At 36.3% G+C, this 18,391-nt stretch overlaps 4 protein-coding genes across 4 annotated transcripts; 3 read left to right on the plus strand and 1 right to left on the minus strand.

Moving 5' to 3' along the window:
- Positions 1 to 1,466: 1,466 nt before the first annotated feature.
- LOC111903746 (auxin-responsive protein SAUR19) lies at positions 1,467 to 2,058 on the minus strand. The gene has a single exon (XM_023899505.3). The coding sequence runs from the start codon at positions 1,947 to 1,949 to the stop codon at positions 1,650 to 1,652; it is 300 nt and encodes a 99-aa protein (XP_023755273.1). The 5' UTR covers positions 1,950 to 2,058; the 3' UTR covers positions 1,467 to 1,649.
- A 6,425-nt stretch (positions 2,059 to 8,483) lies between these two features.
- LOC111903740 (auxin-induced protein 15A) lies at positions 8,484 to 9,327 on the plus strand. The gene has a single exon (XM_023899498.3). It carries the CDS (start codon positions 8,769 to 8,771, stop codon positions 9,186 to 9,188), a length of 420 nt encoding a protein of 139 aa, XP_023755266.1. The 5' UTR covers positions 8,484 to 8,768; the 3' UTR covers positions 9,189 to 9,327.
- Positions 9,328 to 13,991: 4,664 nt separating this feature from the next.
- LOC128127561 (uncharacterized) lies at positions 13,992 to 15,471 on the plus strand. The gene has a single exon (XM_052766133.1). It carries the CDS (start codon positions 14,125 to 14,127, stop codon positions 14,743 to 14,745), a length of 621 nt encoding a protein of 206 aa, XP_052622093.1. The 5' UTR covers positions 13,992 to 14,124; the 3' UTR covers positions 14,746 to 15,471.
- Positions 15,472 to 16,915: 1,444 nt separating this feature from the next.
- LOC128127560 (uncharacterized) lies at positions 16,916 to 18,391 on the plus strand. The gene has a single exon (XM_052766132.1). It carries the CDS (start codon positions 17,045 to 17,047, stop codon positions 17,663 to 17,665), a length of 621 nt encoding a protein of 206 aa, XP_052622092.1. The 5' UTR covers positions 16,916 to 17,044; the 3' UTR covers positions 17,666 to 18,391.

Below are 18,391 nucleotides of genomic sequence, written 5' to 3' on the forward strand. Positions count from 1 at the left end.
CCTAACCAACTCGTCGAGTTCCTTTAGCTCTGTCTCTCATTCAGACGGTATTAAGTGAGACTAAAGCCCCAAACTCTAGATCTAGCCTTATAAGGCTGAGATACCACGTAAAGCTGCAAGCTTTACGTCTATTCATGACATTTAGGGGCTAAGTTTGCCAAAACAAAGCTCAACAAGGGGTTCAAGGCATGGAAGTTGGACAAAGCTTGAGTCTTTAGGCATAAAGGGCCTAATGTTGTCCAGATTTGAAGTCTTAGTTTCAAAGCATGCTCAAAACCAATAATGACTCAAGAAGATGCTAGAAATGACCATAAACTCTCTAATGGAGAGATCTAACAAACAAGTGATCAAGGTAATGGCTTTTTACTTCCAGATGGTTTCTACAACTAAATGGATGTCGGGTCCAAAGACTCCTTCTTGATCCAAGCACTTTACACTTCAAGTTTCTTCAAAGAATGCACCAAAACATACACTCTTAGCCCTACACACTCTCAAAATGGAAGATAGCTTGATTAGGTTTTGTTTCAGGGTGATAAGGTGATGAGGGAGGCGGGGTAAAGGACTTAAGGTCTTTTAAATAGTGTGTAAACCCTGAAAATTAGGCTTCTCACAATCAGCTCCAACTCGTCGAGTAGGGTCCTCCAACTCGTCGAGTTGATTCTAAAATCCACGCGTCCATCTCAATATCTGCTCGACGAGTTGGGGCCTCCAACTCGTCGAGTTGCCCCGCCAATATGAATATATAACAATTAAATTTACACATGGGAGTCCGGATGTTATGTTTATGATTTATTACTTTTTAGGGTTTTTGGTACTGTAGCACAACAAAGTTTGGCGAATTTACATATTTAGTCACTCAAATATTTTTTGTGCTCAATTGGACCTTCATTAGGAAATACTGGCTAATTAAGGGTTTCGGGAAATTGTATTGGGTTCATGGTGACATGCTGACATGGCTAAATGTTTTGAGCAAAACCCATATGGGGTTTTTGGCATTGTATCATAACAAAGTTTGACGAATTTACATATTTAGTCACTCAAGTAATCGACTGTTCCTATATCTGATTATATAATATAATATAGTAATTGATAGGTAAAATTCAACTTTAATGGTCTATTAGGCACAAAAAAACTTGTGTGACTAAATGTGTAAAATGTTCAAACTTTGTTGTGCTACTGTGTCAAAAACCCTAGTTTTTATGCCCAACATACTTTTTAGGTGTTGTGTCATTATATATGTATCTATATGGTATGCCCTTTGAATAAAAAAACATAAATTTATTACATACAGGAAGATGGATTGCAACCAAGCTCATGTTCCGTTCTCATGTATCCTTTTCTTAATTCATTTTATCATTTTATATATCGGTTTCTGAAAAAAGAAACTGATGTATGAGGTAATTTTATCAGCGTATAGTACGAACACACTTCAAGGTATGAGAAATATTTATAGCGAAAATAGTAGATTGTGCAATTTTCTGCATTTCATGTCTTATCTCATAATGCTAAACAGAATACAATGAAGTCTAAATAGTTCCTTGTTCAAGTTTCTTACAAAAATGGGACAATTGTCTCTAATTACAAATGATAAAAAAAATTCTACCGGTCAGTCACCTACTCATGATAACTAAGAATCCTGTGTATACAAGTCATATTGCGCCCAAACGAGAAGCTAAATCCGTGAACATATATTCACTACATGGAATAGTCAGGCCGCCCATTGGATGACTATACCCAAATTCTTCCTCAGCCTGATCTAGCAGTTCTTGAAAAGTTGGTTGCATTAACAACCATACGGGAACTACAAATCTCTTCTTCTCTTGCTCACCAACATAAACCGCTAAACAGCCTTTTGGGATATCCATAGATTTTGTTGTGCTACTTCCATTTGAGAATGACCGTTTAAGAATTTGCTTTGCTTGAGTGATGAAGGGCATAAGGATGGCCATTTTATAAGGAGGGTATTGTCTGTTAACTCCAAAAGGCTTACGATGAATGAAAATTCTTCAAGCACTACTTCTTGGGGAAAAGATGTGAATGTGTGGTTATGTTATTCATCTTATGGTTTATATATCCATATGATATACAGAAAATTAGATGACAGATGGTGACATATGGTGGAAACGGGATCAATATCACATGCCTTTGTCTTTCCTGTTGTAAAAAGGAAAAAAAAAATACATAATTAATTTATGAATCTAAAGGAAAATATAGGATCACAAATATTTCAAGAATTGGTTGGTCCATCCAAATTAAAAAACCATGTGATGATGTCTTTACAAAGGTTTCCTAATCAATGCGATGCATTATATCCATATACATAATACATCATAGGTCACACCTGTTGTAAGAAATCCCCAGTGCTTTTAGACAAAAGTATGGGTTTGTTAGGAAGCAGAGCCACACTCCCATTAGTATCACATGGGCCCATGATGTTTGTAGAGCTCTTCACGGATTACCTTCCGTAGAGAATACTGGCCATACATGTTTTCCTCCATGATTAATTCTTTTGGGTTACAAGTACAAGTTTAATCCATTATTTTATCTCTGAATATATGGTCGTGATATGTAACGTCATACTTTCTTGCAAGTTAAGAAACAGAGCACATGATATTGCCTTTCTGTCACAATGTCCCTATCTGTAATTTAATTGCTTTCTTATCAACTACAGTACATTAATCTGAAGCATCAATAAACCATTATATAAAGCATATGACAGGAAAAGCACCAGCACGCTTTCCTCTATAGTTCCTCTGCGGAATCTTTTAAGAAAAAAAAATAATCACATTGTTTTACTTCCTTCAGAAACCTTCAGAAATATGGGTATTCGTATGCCTCGGATCGTTCAAGCAAGACAAATTCTCCAAAGGTCTTTGTCAAATGGCACTCACACATCACCAACGGATCTACCAAATGGCTATTTTGCAGTTTATATTGGGGAGCAAGAGCAAGAAAAGAAGCGCTTTGTGGTTCCTGTGTCACTGTTAAGCCAACTTTCATTTCAAGACTTATTACATCAGGCTGAGGAAGAGTATGGATATGACCATCCAATGGGTGGCCTCACAATCCCATGTAGTGAGCAGACATTCTTTGATCTCGCAACTCGTTTAGGCGCATTATGAGTTCTAGTTATTGCATTGAATTTGTAAATAGTTTCTTTTATAAAGTACTAATCACTGACCTTTTTGCAACATGTGACATCTCATCAGTTGTTCAGGTTGTTTTGAAACTCGAATTCCGACATCATTCAAATCCACTATGTATTGATTAATTATATAATGTAGACTTGAATGACAAACAAAATTCAGTGTAAATAGTTTTCTCAACAACAGTTTTAACTCGATTTGAAGATCGTATGTAGATTGATTTAAGCATCTTATACGTATTTTCTCCTTGGGTTCCTAAGATAGAATCATCTTATGCTTTAACTGTAAGACAAGTCTTAAGAAGAATTCTCCAGTGCTAATACTCGGAAAGGGGAGATGCCCATAATTTCTGATAGTAGATTTGAAGCGTCAGACACCTAACTAAAGCATACTAGGAGTATCTTCTTGCCAAATTAAACTCTCATATAAGCAAAAAAATTCATGTGGGGGACAAAAAACGAGACCTATAGGGGCTACAATTTTTGTCTCTATAGGTTATATAAAGTCGTCCCTATAGGTGATTGTGATGACAAGTCGTCCCTATAGCCTTTGTCACTATAGCCCCATCGCAATAGATAACTTTAGTCGTCACTATAGATTCCGTCGCCGTAGGTACCTTTTAGAGATGACATATCGTCATTGTTGGTTCATGGTTGTCGTCCCCATTGTTGGACCTATAAAGATGACATGTCATCCCTGTAGCTAGATCTATAGCAACAAAATGTCGTCTCCATAGATGTTTTATAGAATTTACAATTAGCTCCTATTGTTTGATTATTTTTCTACTTTTCTCAAACACAGAAGAACAAAAACACTAAATTTAACTAGAAAAACATTAAAATATCTTACAATATCAAAACATTTGAATATCTTATACAATTAATTGTTTACCAAAGCATACTACATAATTTGAAATTGTTTATAAGTTTTATACAAATTAAACAAGGATTCACCCCCACAAGCTGCCACCAAATGTGTTCTCGTCTCCTCCTTCTAACTAGGGCCTTAGACTATCTTGCCTTTGAATTCATTTACTAAGAGGTTTCACGACATTTGATATGGATGCCCTTTGGAAAGTCTAAAACATAGACAGAAAAGTATGGGAATTACTAAAATGCCCATTGACAAAAAAGTTGGATATTATATGAAAAGTGTTTAAATCTTTAGATAAAAGAGATTCCATGTTCATACCTGTTCTAGGATTAACGATTGCCAATTTCATTGACAAGCACTACAAAAAATCGACATATATATATATATATATATATATATATATATATATATATATATATATATATATATATTAGTAACATATTTTATCTTTGAATTAGTCTGTATATACCTCAAATTGCCTCTGTAATGATTATATGTAAATTATAATCTCATCAACATAACAACCTTTCCTGTCACCTTTAATTAAAAATTAAAAGAAAAAGAAAAATGTCATCTCAAATTACAAACAGTTTGTACAAAAATTCCATATATAATAAATAATATTTTTTTTCTTAGTACCTTGTTGCAACCAGGAACAAGATCTTGAAGGAACTTCATCCTCTCACTAATCTTTTCTCTTCTGACCTGAGATTTCCACAAGAAGAATGTCAATTGGTTTCATGAGAAAATAATGGAACGAAATTGAAACGAATAGAATGGAATGCAATTGACATACCCTTTTTCAACATGAATTATTCCTTTAGTAGTTTTGCATATTCCTTTGTTTGCTTCTGATTCCCATTTCAATTTCAATTCCAAACTGCAGGTGATATAAGTAGTAGTTTCTCAGAATAGGTGAAGAAGAGAAGGATTACAATCCAAGAATAAGGTCAAGAGACAATTAAGAAATTGAAACTTGAAACCTTTTTTAAGACAAAAGTGACTTTAACATGAGGATTTCAACTTCACAATCAATCATGGCAAGTTACACAATGATGAAAGAAAACAAATCACAAAGTTGCAAGAACAAATATAAGGAGGATGGTTTAACTATAACATGAGTTGTTTCTATCAAATCCATGCCATTGTTGAAAATTACAACAAAGATGTGTTGAATAACATGTTTATGCTAAAGTAATGAAGAATTAGACATATAGACTATGAAATGAATCATATGATACTATCAAATTGGATTATAAAGACTGTAAATAATCAATGGAGGAGTATGTTCTTCAGATCCCAACTATTGGTGTTTAATCATTATGCATTGAAAATCAGCAATTAAAAATCTTAAGAACCCTAAATAAGATATAAATATAGCATATGAACCTGGAAAGAAAAGTGATTTAGCAACAAGAGAATCGGTACAGAAAACATATATCGGTGAAAAAACCAAAATACCTTTTAATTGAAGAAGCTACGTTGGGGAAGATATAAGCCTCCTTCAAAACAAGAAGCTGTGAAACCATAAAAAATCACAGGTTAGGGATGGAGAAGAAGGAACAAAAAAAACTTAGAAAACTCGAGATGCGATGAGCTTGAACGAACTTTAAGGAAAAACTGATTGAGCTTTAAAAGCCTTGAACAAACCTGTGAGAGAAACGGAGATGGAGGCGTGAATAAGCTTGTGTTAAAATGTTAGGTTAAACACCTGAGAGAAGCTAATCGATGTGAGCAAATCGCCTTGAGAGAGCAACAGAGAAGATCCGAGACGACTCAGGGGAAAGGGGCTTATCGATCTTAACCCTATAGGGATGACATATCGTCCCTATAGCCTCAAAAAATATTTATTTTTGGGTTCTTTAGGACAACAGGTCGTCTTGATAGTTATCCACAAAACGCGCCAAATCTGCTTATTTTCCTGCTTAACATGTTGAGATGAGAAGTCGACGCTGTAGGTTCAAAAGATTGGTCAACTCTATGGGGACGACATGTCGTCCCTATAGAGTGCCTATAGGGACGATAAGTGTCATCCCTATAGATGCTTATTCTTGTAAGGGCAACAAGTAATCAATATTTGTTGCCACTTTAGTCCAAACTTCCCATTTATCACTATGTATTAGGCTTTACATGAGTGGATAGCAGGAGAGGTGTGGAGACATACACATCTAGAGGGATTCTACCATTTTCATATGAATTAAAGATTTATCTATAAAAAAGCGGACATCATCAAAATAAATTTTGTGTATGTGGCTCTTTAATTATATATGATTAAAACAAGCCATAACCTTCATCTGATTCATTAAGGTTTCCCTATGTAGCCTATTGCCAGAATAATCTATAAGAAACTCATGTATATTTGTATTAAATAAGTTTGCATTCCTCTAGTAATAGCTATCCGATTGTTGCAGGTCCTCTAGTTGTCTTCCAATGAATATCAAGTGACAAATGTGTGAGCTCCATAGGCGTCAGCATACTCTTTTGGAGTTATTTCATTATATGTGTAAACTAAAGTCCCATTCTAATCTACTACTATATGTTGAAAGATAATCACGAGAGGAAAACATAAATGAAAGATGGAAAATATCGGTCATTGACGAAAAGAGGTGATCGAATGGTTGAAGAAAATGATGAGTGTAAGGAATCCTAATGAAGATAGTGATATTCTAGAGAAATCTGACGAAAAGAGGTTATCGGATGCTGTTTGTGTGAAAGATTATCAATAAAGGACACAAAAGATATGGAGCATGTACTTGGTTATGGACTATTCAGTCCAATTTCATGTATAGTCAAACAAAGGAGGCATGCTCAGAAATCATAAGCCACCGGAACCAGAGGCCCTATATTTGTACTATATTCTCAAAAAAGCCAGAAGGACCAAAGGTCAAAAGATGTTAAAGTGTTGTCCGTGAGGGTGCTGTTGGAATCATCAAATCGACTGCAATGAAAATAAAAAAGGCCAAGAGTGAATAAGTCTAGATTAAGGGGGAGTGATGAAAGTTAATCTAGACTTAGGGTTACTTTGGTAATTATGTTGTAGTAGTTAATCCTGTTAAAATTAGTTATTATAAGTTAGTTATTTCTGGAAAGTTAGTTAGTCAAAGTGAAGGGGTGCAATGGTTGTGAAAGGGTTGTATCTGTTTGTATGTGTGTATAAATACCTTCAAACATGTAAACTGTATGAATATTGTTGATATTGTATTTAATAAAAAAATCTGTATTGATTTTAATCTCTTTCTCTCTTTATGTTTCAATACCTTTCTCCAACACTATATTTATTACTTTTTATGCTCAGCATACTTTTTTAGAGTTGTTTCATGATATGTGTATCTATATGGTATGCCCTTTGGGTATAAAAATATAAATTTATTACATGCAGGAAAATGGATGGAGACAAAGCTCATGATCCATTCTCATATACACTTTTCTTAATTCATTTTATCATTTTGCATACCGGTTTCTGAAAAAACAAACTGATATGACGTGGTTTTATCTTCTTAGGGACGCACATAATTACTATAGCCAAAATAGTGGATGATGCAATTTTCTGCATTTCTTATATCATAATACTAAACAAAATCCAATAAACTCGAAATAGTTCTGCTTCATGTTTCTTACAAAAATGGGACAATTGTCTCTAACTACAAATGATAAAAAAAAAAAATTCTACTGGTCATTTAACTACTCATGATAACTAAGAATACTGTATACAAGTCATATTGCGCCCAAACGAGAAGCTAAATCCGTGAACATATATTCACTACATGGAATAGTGAGGCCACCCATTGGATGACTATACCCAAATTCTTCCTCAGCCTGATCAAGCAGTTGTTGAAAAGTAGGTTGCATTAACAACCATACGGGAACTACAAATCTCTTCTTCTCTTGCTCACCAACATAAACCGCTAAACAGCCTTTTGGGATATCCATAGATTTTGTTGTGCTACTTCCATTTGAGAACGACCGTTTAAGAATTTGCTTTGCCTGAGTGATGCCGGGCATAAGGATGGCCATTTTATAAGGAGGATATTGTCTGTTAACTTCAAAAGGCTTACGGTGAATGAAAATTCTCAAAGCACGACTTCTTGGGGAAAAGCTGTGAATCTGTGGTTATGTTATTCATCTTGAATGGTTTATATATCCATACGATATATGGAAAATTAGATGAAGGATGGTGACATATGGTGGAAATGGGATCAATACCACATGCTTTTGTCTTTCCTCTTGTAAAAAGGAAAAAAAAAATACATAAATAATTTGTGAATCAAAATATTTCAAGGATTGGTTGGTCCATCCAAATAAAAAAAACCATGTGATGATGCCTATATACAAAGGTTTCCTAATCAATGTGATGAATTATATCCATATACATAATACATCATAGGCCACACCTGTTGTAAGAAAACCCCACTGATTTTATACGGGTTTGTTAGGTAACAGAGCCACACTCCCATTAATATCACTTACATGGGCTCATGATGTTTGTAGACTTCTTCACCAGTTACCTTCTGTAGAGAATACTGGCCATACATGTTATCCCCTATGTTTAATTCTTTTGGGTATACAAGTAAATGTCAAAGACATTATCCTATCTCTGAATATATGGTTGTGATATGTTAGATCATACTTTCTTGCAAGTTGAGAAACACAGCACATGATGCTGCCTTTCTGTCACGATGTTTCCATCTGTAATCTAATTACCTTTTTATCATCTGTTGTATACTTGGAGCTTCAATAAACCATTATATAATGAATCTGATAGGCAAAGAACCAGCACATGCACTTTCCTCTGTAACTCCTCCGCATCATCTTCCTACAAAGAAAATACTCTCACATTGTTTTACTTCCTTCAGCAACCTTCAGAAAATGGGTATTCGTATGCCTCGGATCATTCAAGCGAAACACATTCTTCAAAGGTCTTTCTCAAATGGAACTCGCACATCAACAATGGATCTACCAAAAGGCTATTTTGCAGTTTATGTTGGGGAGCAAGAGCAAGAAAAGAAGCGCTTTGTGGTTCCTGTGTCGTTGTTAAGCCAACCTTCATTTCAAGACTTATTACATCAGGCAGAGGAAGAGTATGGATATGACCATCCAATGGGTGGCCTCACAATCCCATGTAGCCAGCACATATTCTATGATCTCGCAACTAGTCTGGGCGCATTATGAATTCAATTTATTGAGTTGAAGTTGTAAATAGTTTTTTTGTAAAGTAATGATCACTACCTTTTTGTAACATGTGACACTCATTGGTTGTCCGGTTGCCCAAGTTGTTTTGAAACTCGAATTCGAACTTCATTCAAATCCACTATGTGTTGGTTAATGATATAATCTAGACTCGGATGACAAACAAAATTCATTGTAAACAGTATCACCATATTTAACAGATAGAATTGCTACTTAAGAATTAATGTTTTGTCCACAGAATTGACGATCAATAATCATGCCATATTATTTCGTTCTATATATATATATATATATATATATATATATATATATATATATATATATATATATATATATATATATATATATATATATATATATATATATATATATATATATATATATATATATATATATATATATATTGGTTAGTGTCAGAAAAAGACAAAAACCAAGAATAGTTATGTAGGGAGTGATTTTATCAGTTTATGGACCGTGAGAAATTCACATTGAGGATACAGTAGACTCAGAAAGTAGTTTTTTATTTATGTCCTACCTCATAACAATAAACAAAATACAATGAACTCTAAATTAATAATCCTTGTCCTAAATCCATTCAAATGGGAAAATTTTCTCTATTCACAACTGATACAAGATCGATCCTAGTGGTTAGGTGGTATAAAACGTATTTCCCACAATGCATGTAATTTCATCAATCAAGGTATATATTTATACAAGTATATAAGATACAGATATACATGCCAGCTAGCAAATCTACCCTTACTAATAAAACAACAGTTCAAAAAGTACCGATTTTACAGCTTTCCAAAATCAAATTTCTGCTGTTATTCGTTCCATTCCACAAATTTTGGTTACAACGAAATTCATATTCAAAATTTGAAACAAAAATCTTATACTAAATTAAAATTTGAATTATTTATTATCTAATAAGTTCAATTATATTTTAAATTTGTCAGTTTTTTAATGTATCTCAAAAAATCAGGGAAACATTATTATAGCCGTGATACTTGTTGGAGAAAGCATATCGAAACAAGAAGATAGAAGGAGATACTGTGTAGGAAACAAATAGAATTTTTTATTAATTTCACAGAACATCACGATTAATTTACATACACACATATATAATGTTTGAACCATTACAATGGTTCACCTAAACAATCACAGCGGTTCATAACTTGACAGTAAAACTAACTTATAACTGCCATATTTAATAGAATATAATATAAGTAACTAACAATCTAGGTTAATTCTAACACACCCCGTTAACCTGGATTTCTTCCAGCAACATTCATTATCTTGAAGCATCCAAACTTCAAGCATCATTAAATTTGACATTCCCAAGAAGAGTATCATCCATGGGCATATATATATATTCATCATCCTTTTTTAACATGAAAATCATCACATTCACCATGCCTTTTTGTAACCAGCTGACACATAATACTCCTTTTTGCCTTACTCCACGTCAAGACCACAACTTGTACTTGTTTACAATATTTTACACAATCTTTTTTTTAGTAAGAACATGTGTAACTTCTGACTACTTTGAATGATTTCAAGGAATGCTGTTATGAATCATATGGATAATAAGTATTTTTAATTTCTGGAAAGTATCTTATTTTAGGGAATTATCTCGTTTCAGTTTTTAACGTTGGTAATTAGGATCATTTAGTATTTGAGTCGATTTGGGTGATCTTTGTTTCCTTATTGGAGTCTTTTGTTTATCCCTATTTCAAGGGTAGTTGTTTATGAAATAAAATTATGCTTGAAGTCAACTGATTTTAATCTCTTAGAATAGTTTAACCTAGTCTCCTCTCAATAGGAGATTAGGTGTTAGTAATACTCACGGCTGTAAGAAGTACACGTACAGGTCCTGTCACGAGAGCTAGATCTAGGGGCGTAACAAATTTGGTATCAGAGCCACTCGTGATGTCTACTCAACAGGAAGAATCGATGAAGAAGCTAGAAGTATTCATGATCCAGCAAACTCAGATTACCCTTGAACTGAAGGGGGCAGTCGAAGCCTTGCAGGCCAAGCATGCGGCGCTGGAAGAGAGTTTATCACAATCCTAAAACAAGGTCAACAAACAAGGGTCTGAAGCAAGCGTGGAAGAAGAAGAGATGGACCAGCAATTTGAAGATAACAACGAGCTAGGCCGAGGAAGGGGCAAGGGCATCATCACCGGCAGCGCACCAGGAGGTAAGATGACGAGTTCCTTCACGGTGTTACGTCAAGGCAGGGGGTCGTTTGGATCAAACCCCTTGGGAACAGGACGGGGAGTAGGGAAGGGGTTTGATTCTTGGCGCAATGCAGAACCAAAATCATTCAAACACCGTTGGGTTTCCATAAGGCTGAAGGATCGGGACACAATCGGCATATTGAACAAGAACAGGCGCATAAAAGTTGGGATGAATTTGATGAAGGAGGTTACTGTGGCGATCGGGTGCCTAGATTCGCCAAGATGGAGTTTCCGGTGTATGAGGGCAAGGATGACCCACTCGAATGGTCACATAAGTGTGAGGACTTCTTCGAAGAACAACAAACACCGCCGGAGGCTTGGGTCTACCAAGCAACTTTCGCCCTATAGGGCTGGGCAAACGGGTAGTACCGAAACCTGAGAAGGATGAAAAATTGTTTGAATTGGGTCAATTTTTTGGAAGAATGCAAAATCCGTTTCGGTCTGCCTATAAGCTTGAATCCCTTAGGGGAATTAACTCGGCTTCGACAAGTTGGGACAGCAGAAGACTACTGTGAAACCTTCAAATTATTGTTGGGTAGGACGACGGGGGTCATTCCGGAGCAAAGCATTTGGCACTTTTGTATGGGGCTAATAAACGTGATAAGATATGAGGTTGAATTTGCAAGACCCATAAATCTATACTATGTCATGAATCTAGCCAGACAAATTAAACTAAGGGTGGCGGAAGCAGGACAAGCAATAGGTGTTGGGCCAACAGGAAACCAAACCTCGACTGCAAGCCAAAAACGAGAGTCAAAAGGAAAAGGAGGAGCTGGAAACTACTAAACTGAAACACTAAATCCGGCCTGGAAAAAACTAACGTCTGCAGAAATGGCAGAGAGGCGGGCTAAAGGCTTGTGCTTCAACTGTGATGAAATATTATCGATTGGGCATAAATGTGCCAAGCTCTTTTGCATCATGATGGATAATGAGGAAGATGACGCTAATGGGTGACTATTGAGCTTGAGGACAAGATCAATGCGGAGGAGGGGAGTAATGTTATGAATCATATGGATAATAAGTATTTTTAATTTCTAGAAAGTATCTTATTTTAGGGAATTATCTTGTTTCATTTTTTAAAATTGGTAATTATGATCATTTAGTATTTGAGTCGATTTTGGTGATCTTTGTTTCCTTATTAGAGTCTTTTGTTTATCCCTATTTAAATGGTAGTTGTTTATGAAATAAAACTATGCTTGAAGTCAAATGCTTTTAATCTCTTAGAATAGTTTAACCTAGTCTCCTCTCAATAGGAGATTAGGTGATAGTAATACTCACGGCTGTAGGAAGTACAAGTACAGGTCTGTCACAAGATATAGATCCCGGGGCATAACAAATGCCCATTGATTTTTGTCACCATGGTACACGTTTTCTGAATACCTATATTTTGAACTAGATTTGACAACACATAGGCACGCTTTCATCCTTTGACATATGAAGATATTATCTTTCTTCGTAATACTTTTGTATATCAAACAACAAACTTTGGTTCATATCAAGATCTTTTCACTTGGCATGCATCATACACTACATATTGAACAAACATCGTTCCATCAATCTTTGGTTCCTTTACAGAACCATAAATCATCATCATCATCGACCCTAGAATCTTTTCATATGGATCGGAAGTACTTCGAATTCAAACGCACATGTGATCAATCCGTGACTCCATTTATTATCAAGAACGGTGGATCACTAGCAAGGCTTGGATAAATGATAGCCACTCTATGGATGAAACACATATCACCCGGCTCAGGGAGCGAAGTTGGTGCCATCGGTCCCATTACCAGGGGCAGAAACAACAAGACTCCCACCACCGGTCCTATACCACAACTATATTGCATCTCATCCACATATTCTTCGATGCTTTCTCCATTTTCTTCATCTGTCATTTTGAACCAAAAGGCTCTGATACCACTTTGTTGGAGAAAGCATATCGAAACAAGAAGATAGAAGGAGATATTGTGCAGGAAACAAATAGTATTTTTTTATTAATTTCACAGAACATCACAATTAGTTTACTTACACGCATATATAATGTTTGAACCATCACAATGGTTCACCTAAACTATCACAACGGTTCATAACTTGACAGTAAAACTAACTTATAACTGCCATATTTAACATATTTAACAGGATATAATATAACTAACTAACAATCTAGGTTAATTCTAACAAAAAACACTACAAACATCATGGGCCCATGTGATATTAATGGGAGTGTGGCTCTACTTCCTAACAAACCTATAGTTCTAGCTAAAATCATTGAGGTTTTCTTACAACAGGTGTGGCCTATGATGTATTATGTTTATGGATATAATTCATCGCATTGATTACGAAACCTTTGTATAGGCATCATCACATGGTTTTTGTATTTCAAATGGACCAACCAATCCTTGAAATAGTTTTTGATCCTATATTGGCCTTTAGATTCAAAAATTAATTATGTATTTTCTTTCTTTTTACAAGAGGAAAGACAAAGGCATGTGGTATTGATCCCATTTCCACCCTATGTCACCATCCTTAATCTAATTTTCCATATATCATATGGATATATAAACCATTCAAAATGAATAACACAACCACAAATTCACAACTTTTCCCCAAGAAGTCGTGCTTTGAGAATTTTCATTCACCGTAAGCCTTTTGAAGTTAACAGACAATACCCTCCTTGTAAAATGGGCATTCTTATGCCCCGCATCACTCAAGCAAAGCAAATTCTTAAACGGTCATTCTCAAATGGAAGTAGCACAACAAAATCTATGGATATCCCAAAAGGCTGTTTAGCCGTTTATATTGGTGAGCAAGAGAAGAAGAGATTTGTAGTTCCCATATGGTTGTTAATGCAACCTACTTTTCAACAACTGCTTGATCAGGCTGAGGAAGAATTTGGGAACAGGACGGTGTTACGTCAAGGCAGGGGGTCGTTTGGATCAAACCCCTTGGGAACAGGACGGGGAGTAGGGAAGGGGTTTGATTCTTGGCGCAATGCAGAACCAAAATCATTCAAACACCGTTGGGTTTCCATAAGGCTGAAGGATCGGGACACAATCGGCATATTGAACAAGAACAGGCGCATAAAAGTTGGGATGAATTTGATGAAGGAGGTTACTGTGGCGATCGGGTGCCTAGATTCGCCAAGATGGAGTTTCCGGTGTATGAGGGCAAGGATGACCCACTCGAATGGTCACATAAGTGTGAGGACTTCTTCGAAGAACAACAAACACCGCCGGAGGCTTGGGTCTACCAAGCAACTTTCGCCCTATAGGGCTGGGCAAACGGGTAGTACCGAAACCTGAGAAGGATGAAAAATTGTTTGAATTGGGTCAATTTTTTGGAAGAATGCAAAATCCGTTTCGGCCTGCCTATAAGCTTGAATCCCTTAGGGGAATTAACTCGGCTTCGACAAGTTGGGACAGCAGAAGACTACTGTGAAACCTTCAAATTATTGTTGGGTAGGACGACGGGGGTCATTCCGGAGCAAAGCATTTGGCACTTTTGTATGGGGCTAATAAACGTGATAAGATATGAGGTTGAATTTGCAAGACCCATAAATCTATACTATGTCATGAATCTAGCCAGACAAATTAAACTAAGGGTGGCGGAAGCAGGACAAGCAATAGGTGTTGGGCCAACAGGAAACCAAACCTCGACTGCAAGCCAAAAACGAGAGTCAAAAGGAAAAGGAGGAGCTGGAAACTACTAAACTGAAACACTAAATCCGGCCTGGAAAAAACTAACGTCTGCAGAAATGGCAGAGAGGCGGGCTAAAGGCTTGTGCTTCAACTGTGATGAAATATTATCGATTGGGCATAAATGTGCCAAGCTCTTTTGCATCATGATGGATAATGAGGAAGATGACGCTAATGGGTGACTATTGAGCTTGAGGACAAGATCAATGCGGAGGAGGGGAGTAATGTTATGAATCATATGGATAATAAGTATTTTTAATTTCTAGAAAGTATCTTATTTTAGGGAATTATCTTGTTTCATTTTTTAAAATTGGTAATTATGATCATTTAGTATTTGAGTCGATTTTGGTGATCTTTGTTTCCTTATTAGAGTCTTTTGTTTATCCCTATTTAAATGGTAGTTGTTTATGAAATAAAACTATGCTTGAAGTCAAATGCTTTTAATCTCTTAGAATAGTTTAACCTAGTCTCCTCTCAATAGGAGATTAGGTGATAGTAATACTCACGGCTGTAGGAAGTACAAGTACAGGTCTGTCACAAGATATAGATCCCGGGGCATAACAAATGCCCATTGATTTTCGTCACCATGGTACACGTTTTCTGAATACCTATATTTTGAACTAGATTTGACAACACATAGGCACGCTTTCATCCTTTGACATATGAAGATATTATCTTTCTTCGTAATACTTTTGTATATCAAACAACAAACTTTGGTTCATATCAAGATCTTTTCACTTGGCATGCATCATACACTACATATTGAACAAACATTGTTCCATCAATCTTTGGTTCCTTTACAGAACCATAAATCATCATCATCATCGACCCTAGAATCTTTTCATATGGATCGGAAGTACTTCGAATTCAAACGCACATGTGATCAATCCGTGACTCCATTTATTATCAAGAACGGTGGATCACTAGCAAGGCTTGGATAAATGATAGCCACTCTATGGATGAAACACATATCACCCGGCTCAGGGAGCGAAGTTGGTGCCATCGGTCCCATTACCAGGGGCAGAAACAACAAGACTCCCACCACCGGTCCTATACCACAACTATATTGCATCTCATCCACATATTCTTCGATGCTTTCTCCATTTTCTTCATCTGTCATTTTGAACCAAAAGGCTCTGATACCACTTTGTTGGAGAAAGCATATCGAAACAAGAAGATAGAAGGAGATATTGTGCAGGAAACAAATAGTATTTTTTTATTAATTTCACAGAACATCACAATTAGTTTACTTACACGCATATATAATGTTTGAACCATCACAATGGTTCACCTAAACTATCACAACGGTTCATAACTTGACAGTAAAACTAACTTATAACTGCCATATTTAACATATTTAACAGGATATAATATAACTAACTAACAATCTAGGTTAATTCTAACAAAAAACACTACAAACATCATGGGCCCATGTGATATTAATGGGAGTGTGGCTCTACTTCCTAACAAACCTATAGTTCTAGCTAAAATCATTGAGGTTTTCTTACAACAGGTGTGGCCTATGATGTATTATGTTTATGGATATAATTCATCGCATTGATTACGAAACCTTTGTATAGGCATCATCACATGGTTTTTGTATTTCAAATGGACCAACCAATCCTTGAAATAGTTTTTGATCCTATATTGGCCTTTAGATTCAAAAATTAATTATGTATTTTCTTTCTTTTTACAAGAGGAAAGACAAAGGCATGTGGTATTGATCCCATTTCCACCCTATGTCACCATCCTTAATCTAATTTTCCATATATCATATGGATATATAAACCATTCAAAATGAATAACACAACCACAAATTCACAACTTTTCCCCAAGAAGTCGTGCTTTGAGAATTTTCATTCACCGTAAGCCTTTTGAAGTTAACAGACAATACCCTCCTTGTAAAATGGGCATTCTTATGCCCCGCATCACTCAAGCAAAGCAAATTCTTAAACGGTCATTCTCAAATGGAAGTAGCACAACAAAATCTATGGATATCCCAAAAGGCTGTTTAGCGGTTTATGTTGGTGAGCAAGAGAAGAAGAGATTTGTAGTTCCCATATGGTTGTTAATGCAACCTACTTTTCAACAACTGCTTGATCAGGCTGAGGAAGAATTTGGGAACAGGACGGTGTTACGTCAAGGCAGGGGGTCGTTTGGATCAAACCCCTTGGGAACAGGACGGGGAGTAGGGAAGGGGTTTGATTCTTGGCGCAATGCAGAACCAAAATCATTCAAACACCGTTGGGTTTCCATAAGGCTGAAGGATCGGGACACAATCGGCATATTGAACAAGAACAGGCGCATAAAAGTTGGGATGAATTTGATGAAGGAGGTTACTGTGGCGATCGGGTGCCTAGATTCGCCAAGATGGAGTTTCCGGTGTATGAGGGCAAGGATGACCCACTCGAATGGTCACATAAGTGTGAGGACTTCTTCGAAGAACAACAAACACCGCCGGAGGCTTGGGTCTACCAAGCAACTTTCGCCCTATAGGGCTGGGCAAACGGGTAGTACCGAAACCTGAGAAGGATGAAAAATTGTTTGAATTGGGTCAATTTTTTGGAAGAATGCAAAATCCGTTTCGGCCTGCCTATAAGCTTGAATCCCTTAGGGGAATTAACTCGGCTTCGACAAGTTGGGACAGCAGAAGACTACTGTGAAACCTTCAAATTATTGTTGGGTAGGACGACGGGGGTCATTCCGGAGCAAAGCATTTGGCACTTTTGTATGGGGCTAATAAACGTGATAAGATATGAGGTTGAATTTGCAAGACCCATAAATCTATACTATGTCATGAATCTAGCCAGACAAATTAAACTAAGGGTGGCGGAAGCAGGACAAGCAATAGGTGTTGGGCCAACAGGAAACCAAACCTCGACTGCAAGCCAAAAACGAGAGTCAAAAGGAAAAGGAGGAGCTGGAAACTACTAAACTGAAACACTAAATCCGGCCTGGAAAAAACTAACGTCTGCAGAAATGGCAGAGAGGCGGGCTAAAGGCTTGTGCTTCAACTGTGATGAAATATTATCGATTGGGCATAAATGTGCCAAGCTCTTTTGCATCATGATGGATAATGAGGAAGATGACGCTAATGGGTGACTATTGAGCTTGAGGACAAGATCAATGCGGAGGAGGGGAGTAATGTTATGAATCATATGGATAATAAGTATTTTTAATTTCTAGAAAGTATCTTATTTTAGGGAATTATCTTGTTTCATTTTTTAAAATTGGTAATTATGATCATTTAGTA

Source organism: Lactuca sativa, chromosome 8 (assembly GCF_002870075.4).
Source record: "Lactuca sativa cultivar Salinas chromosome 8, Lsat_Salinas_v11, whole genome shotgun sequence".
In the NCBI taxonomy this organism is placed as follows: domain Eukaryota; kingdom Viridiplantae; phylum Streptophyta; class Magnoliopsida; order Asterales; family Asteraceae; genus Lactuca; species Lactuca sativa.

Excerpts from the sequence above, each read along its gene's own strand:
- LOC128127561 (XM_052766133.1), top strand. The coding sequence starts at position 14,125 with ATGGGCATTCTTATGCCCCGCATCACTCAAGCAAAGCAAATTCTTAAA.
- LOC111903746 (XM_023899505.3), bottom strand. The coding sequence starts at position 1,949 with ATGGCCATCCTTATGCCCTTCATCACTCAAGCAAAGCAAATTCTTAAA.
- LOC128127560 (XM_052766132.1), top strand. The coding sequence starts at position 17,045 with ATGGGCATTCTTATGCCCCGCATCACTCAAGCAAAGCAAATTCTTAAA.
- LOC111903740 (XM_023899498.3), top strand. The coding sequence starts at position 8,769 with ATGAATCTGATAGGCAAAGAACCAGCACATGCACTTTCCTCTGTAACT.